At 26.2% G+C, this 6,776-nt stretch overlaps 1 protein-coding gene across 1 annotated transcript; it reads right to left on the reverse strand.

Moving 5' to 3' along the window:
* Positions 1–3,255: 3,255 nt before the first annotated feature.
* On the reverse strand, positions 3,256–6,514 carry LOC132936029 (WD and tetratricopeptide repeats protein 1-like). Its single transcript, XM_061002691.1, has 10 exons — positions 6,443–6,514; positions 6,235–6,365; positions 6,021–6,132; positions 5,122–5,309; positions 4,561–5,009; positions 4,403–4,500; positions 3,953–4,319; positions 3,700–3,880; positions 3,435–3,636; positions 3,256–3,365 (listed from the first exon to the last, which is right to left on the reverse strand). Exons 1-10 carry the CDS (start codon positions 6,500–6,502, stop codon positions 3,276–3,278), a joined length of 1,878 nt encoding a protein of 625 aa, XP_060858674.1. The 5' UTR covers positions 6,503–6,514; the 3' UTR covers positions 3,256–3,275.
* Positions 6,515–6,776: the final 262 nt, after the last annotated feature.

Here is a 6,776-nt window from a genome sequence, read left to right on the forward strand (position 1 = left end):
AATAGGTATCTAGTATTATACTAGGTATGTAAACACCAACAAATGGTAATCAAAATAGCAAAATCTTCTCAGACAAATGAATTGTTTTCAATTAAATGTAAATCATTACCTATATCTTGTATTTTAAGAAGTACGAGTTATTGTACTTTTTATTCATAAAAAATAACAATAAATCTAAAAAAATGTAATAACTATAGTGCATTATTGAGAAATTACTTAAAATATTTAGAATAGGACGAATAGGTAAATAGGTACACAAAAATAAACACTATTTGTAAAAAAAAAATGTTGCAATGTTACAATTTTCGTGAACTACAGTGATTAATAAGCGAGTTACTGGAAAGAGTAGTCTTTGAAAATAAAAGAAATGGGTGGGTAGGTGGGTTACCTTATTTAACTGTGAGTGCTCTCGGAATACCTTTGTACCTACTGATATCATTTAAAAAAGGTGGATAAGTGGGTACTGCTCTGCTGTACAGTAGTTGTCAAACATGGCATTGTAATGGATGTATCATATATAAATTCAATGATCAATCATTGCATAAGAAAAACGATTCTATACGGAGTTTTGTCCCCTATAAATAATCCTTGTATAAATATGATCAAATTTATTAATTAAAAAAAAAAAAATTAAAATAAAAAATATCTTATAAGGCTATAAATATCGTAAATTTCTGGTAAACTTTATTTTTTAATTAACGGGAAATGAGTTGAAAAAATTTGTAAACTTGCCTAGTCTTGAAAAATAGTTTGTGTGTATACAATATACACTTATTAATTGATTACCTATCACGAAACAATAAATTTCCGGCACTCGGCAGTGGTGGTTCTAGCGTTCGGGCAGGGTCGGCTGTTCGTACTAAATTTTTTCATGTTCACCTGTTAAAAACTTCAATATCGTGTCGTATCATAAGTAAATTAAAAATTACGAGTCGAAAGAATGAAAATAGTTCATTAATTTTTATAACTTGTTAAAATAATTTCATTTTCTAAACTTATCAGTTATACGTAACATTGTCACTAATTATTAATTATAATAATGAAGTACCTACCTACTTTTTATTTTAAAGTAAATTATAATATATAAGATATAGTAAAATTGTATAATGTATTCAACAAGAAGCTCATTCTATTTGATTTAAAATGATAAAGAAAATCTACCCATATTTGGACTGTAAGGAAAAAAATGTTGAGGTAGACAATTTAGATTAACTTATTGCCTATAGCTTACTTATAAATAAATGTCCAATATTAAGTCTCTATATTGTATGATATTTTTAAATTTGAATTTGAATTATTGAGTTTGCTAATTAATATATCAAAAATTTATTTTTAAACAGGCACAGATGAACTTCTATTCTACAATATTAATTACTCATAAACACAGTTTTTCATAGTTATTTTAAGTTAAAATTTGGACGAAATTACCTACCAAGAATTTAGTTATTTTTTTGTAATTTCATCATATTAATAATATACTGGTTACCGTATTAATTATAAGTAATAACAATATAAATATAATATAAAATATTCTAGACTGACAAACCGTCTCTGCTGAATCGTGTAGTATAACAAATATATCATTTAATTCAAATTTAATACCATCCATTATAGTGACCCAATTGTAACCTTCTAGAAATTCACTAAGCTAAACAAGTATGAAAAATAATGCACCAGAATGTTTAGACCATATCATTTACATGGATCAGTATCCCAGTGTGGAATAATGTGATATAATTTTAAAGAAGTCTAGTTAAGCAAATTTCCCTTTTTGATTACAATTTTAATAATTATGTTAATATAATAATCCGTCACCAATAATAATAATTATAAAATATATCTACTTTAGGGTTTAGTTTGCCACTATTTGGGTCTTCCAGAACACTGTCAAAGATTAAAACTATTTCCATTGATTAAATCAATGATATTACCTATAAGCATATGATTAGCTGAAATACCAAGTCAAAATCACACAACACGAGTCAGTTTTAATTTCGGTAGAGTAAAATGTCAGTGCAAGTTTAATAACAATATTGAACCTCCATAAAGTATTTGATGAGCGAGTCTAGAAAAAAACATAAATTTTTACAAACATTGTATCAAACTTATAAATAATTGACAATTTATTTATTTTTTAATTTTCTAACGTATGGAGTAGGCTAAAATAAATAACAAAACATTTAATTTGTACTATACTAAAATTAATTATATTACCTATATTTATAAAATACAGATACATTTAGTCATTCATATTACTAACACCTATTAAGCTAATTATAAAATAAAAGCATACCCTGTGACAAGTATTTATGATAAATAAATTAAGGACAAATATTAATTAAATGCACTTCATTGTACTGGTTCATGTTCAATCAACAAGAAAGATTTCTATTCTTATTGAATTTTCATTAATTTAATTGAGTATACCATACAATTTAAATAATTTTTTGACTCTTTTTGAGCTGTTTGTGGACAATTTCAGTTAGTAACGTTTGTTAGATACCAACTATAGCAGTTGAAAAATATAAAAATAAATTTGAACAATTTCTTTTTATAACCATTTAATATCCAAATGTCGCAAAATTATTAAATTTAAAATTTAAAAATTATTTTGTAAAAAACTGTATAAAATGTTCAACTTTTATAGCAGAGGATATATAATTTAAAACAAGGTTTCACAAGAACAAATATACTGTTATTGCCACATATAATATTATAGTGAATTTTTCTATAATACCATATATAAATTTGGAAAAATCTTTCCTCTGTATTAAGAAATCGACAAAATAATATTTACACTTTGAACCTAATAATTATTCAAAAATAATATTTATTAAAATATTGTATAAATACTAGAAAATCATATTTGATAATAATATAAAATTTTGTTTTTGTATACAAAAATATAGACGTACATTTATGAAGAATAACCAGAGTAAAATGCTATTAGTGATGACAGATAACTTCTTATAAAATTGTATACATTCAAAAGTATACTATTTTTTTTTGATGTACACATAAACATAATTTAGAATGCCTATTTTATTTCAGATTGGTCCTATGAGTTTACCCAAAGAAAATTAAGTTTAATTAAAGTTGGACAATACAAAACAAACAATCATTAAAGATAAAGTGTCATAGATTTTGTAATTATTAAAACAAATATACCGTTAAAAATATATATTTATATTTAATATTAATAAAAAGAAACATAAATTATGTTTCTATTAACTCATTAAACAATCAAATAAAATAGCCATTCCATATTGATCACATCAAGTAGCCATGTCAATAGTGTCAGGTCCATCTTGCATAAATCTCCTTTGGCTATTGTCATTTATTATAGTGATTGTATTATCCACATCCTAAAACATTGCATTAATTGTATTAACTTAATTTTAAGCGTAAATTTTTTATTTTCTTAATAGTTTTACATATTTTTCATCTGCTAATGGACTCCATAATTTGACTTCCATATCCAAACCACTAGTTGCCAACAAAAAATCGGAAGGGTGTGGTTGTATGCAATTTACGATGCAATTATCTCCTTTCAGTATGAGCAAATTTTTTTCTGTATTTTTATCCCATACAAAAAATAAACCTTCATCTGAACCAGCTACAATGAATTGATTTCGACTATAAATAATGTATGAATTAAATATTCGAAAATTCATTATAATATACTATTAATAACTTTACCTTCCAAAATAATTCGCTTCTTTGCTGTCAGTAAAAAAATTGATATGCCCATTATATCTTCGATGATAATCTTTTGCCTGATTACGAAAGTATTTCTCAAAAGTTGTCTTTTGAGCTTGTTCAATATGTAACACATCTAGAACATTGGACTTAGAATCCAACGATTCAATCAATTTTTTTCCTAAATAGAGAACACAAATAATTAATGAAAATCAATAAATGGTTTTTATGGAATACAAGTTATAGTAGTTACCATCAAATTTATCTTTATTATTAGATAGTGCATTTAATAAATCACTATAAAGACATTTGTATGCAGCACTAGTTTTGTATGATGGGTAGATCATTGTGAACTGATCTAAATACATTTTAGAATCTTTTAACTTGTCCAGTTGAAACAGGCTTACTGCCAACTGAAAATGTGCTTCCATATGATAAGGCTCCAATTTTAATGCAGTCACGCAATCTTTCAGAGCTGCGTACAAGTCTCCATGCCACTTTCTTTTAATATAGGCTGCAGCTCTATTCGAAAACAGTTCACCACATTCATGAATATTTAGAGCTTCATTATAAAGTAGAATAGCAGCAGTATAGTCTTCTTTTTCAAATAAATAATTTGCCTGTAATTTATAACAACACTTTAATTTATTTACTGTTAAATACATGAATATATGACGTGCAATTTACAATGTATATTTCTAACCTTTAATTTTAACTGTAATACATTATTAGGTAGTATCAAATAAGGAACAGGAACATGACTATCTATTAAATCTGTAGAAGAACCCTCAATGTTTTCTCCTTAAAATACACATATGATTACATAAAATATAAACATTATAATTGTATCAAGAAACTTACGAGGAACTTTCGTAACTTTAGGGATGTTGAAAAATGCATTATCTGCTCGATTCACTAAGTTATATAAGTAAACACATTCACAACCATAATTAGCCAACAACTCTTTTCCATCAGGATTAAAAGTCAAATAAGTAATTATATATTTTTTTGTTTCATTGTCATTTGAATGCATGTGACCTGGTACAAAATATTGGAGTGTATTGTTAACAACGTTGCTATCATATTTTGAATGATAGTTCATATTAAATGATGACAGCGATTGAATCATTCTGCGGTCATACAATCTCACATATTGGTCATTAGCACCAACTGCAAGCTGCTCAGTTCTAAGTTGGTTAATATCTAAGCATTTAGCTTCAATCTTTTCTCCTAAATTACCATATATCGTCACCAAAGTAGTTTTAGATTTTTCGGTAGCACATTCATGGCTCATTCTCATATCATGTTGGCTATATGAACATCAACAGATAATTAAATGTCAACATTATTACAACAATGGTATGATTACATTGAAACTTAATTTAATAAACCATTATCATACATTCACTATACAAATCATACCTAATGCATCCATCTTCTGAAGCACACCAATAAAGACCAGGCGAATCATTTGCTACAGCTAGACGGTTGATTATTCCTTGAGAACAAATGCAACTGCTTAATTTTTGACCCGTTGTTACATTATATGTATGTGAACTCCAATCACCAGATCCAGTTACAACTATATTATCATTACAACCAGGTATAAACTATATATATATAAAAAAAAAACTTATGTAAATAATAACTATAAACAATTAACATAAAAATTACTAATATGATAAATTAATTATAAATAATATTATTATTTAATACAATATATTTTATTTTTTTTTCTTATACACATTTTTAATATTAATAAAAAAAGGTGGGTAAGTTGATGTTGCTCTGTTGTAAAGTAGGTTAAAAGTAGGTTACTGTATAATGGATGGCATTAAATTTGAATTAATAATAATTTTTTGGCCAAAGCAAATTACAATTAAGTGAATAAATGATTTTATATGTAATATAGTTTTATGGCCCATCTCACCACTGAGTATAACCTCTTATCAGTGATGACGGAGTACTATTAAAAGACAAGTATAACAAAAGATAAGATGTACAGTTAATAATTTACACAGGAATACCGTTTAGTAATAATATCATTGCTTACGAATAACGATTCTGAGCAGTGACGGTTTGTCAGTGTGGATATATTATATTATATTTATATTGTTTCTCATTTCTATTAACTGAGTACATTTACTCTCTTCACTGACAGAATATAGTTGCACACATACCAAAACGAGTTGTAGATTGCCGTATATATACAAAACCCCACTTATCGGCTCCAGTTGTATGTGCTAAGTAACTACATTTGCTCAGCAAATAGAGTAAGAAGTATAGGTTTCTTAAAAATACACTGCAGTTTATTTAATTACTTTAACAGAATATATGCTGTCATGATGTAATGTTGTAAGAGTAGTTTTAACTTTTTGTAAAAATGGATCCCATAATATTACTTGATGGTCATCATCAGATGATGCTAAGATGCTGAAAAATTAAATAAATTATATAAGCCTTAATTCATAAGTTTTTTTTTAATAATTATATCTACATTTTTATTCAATTAAAATATTTTGTAATTTAATATACCTTCCACTTTCATTCCATTGTAGGCAATTAACAGTTTCTCCGTGTCTTTTAAGCTGAGCGAGTAATCCAAGTTTTGAAATACATTTGTAATCCATGTTACTTTTTAATGCATACTTTGTGCGGATGTGATCCTGTACATCAATAATAGTTTTAAATATAATGTGACTGAATAGTAGGTGATATAAAATAATATAATATGTTATATTACGTTCAATTCTCGATTCCTTATCAACTGCAAAATATTTTGACTTTTTGTTGCTGAAGACATTACAATAATTGAGGTGTCAACTAGCAACTATCAATCAATACTATAACTTATAATAGTTTAAGAGTTGAGTTAAAACATAGAATTTGAACTACTCAAAACTAAATAAAAATTGAAAGAGAAAATTAAAATATATGGGCTATTCAAAAATGTCTTAAAAATCTCCGAACAATGGATTAATACAATATAAAAATGGTATTAATCATTAGTCATGCACATTTAGTCAGTGTACTACAAAAATAGTATTAATCATTGGTCATAAGCCTTATCATTGAAG

The sequence above is a fragment of the Metopolophium dirhodum genome, chromosome 1 (genome assembly GCF_019925205.1).
Source record: "Metopolophium dirhodum isolate CAU chromosome 1, ASM1992520v1, whole genome shotgun sequence".
Classification (NCBI taxonomy): Eukaryota; Metazoa; Arthropoda; class Insecta; order Hemiptera; family Aphididae; genus Metopolophium; species Metopolophium dirhodum.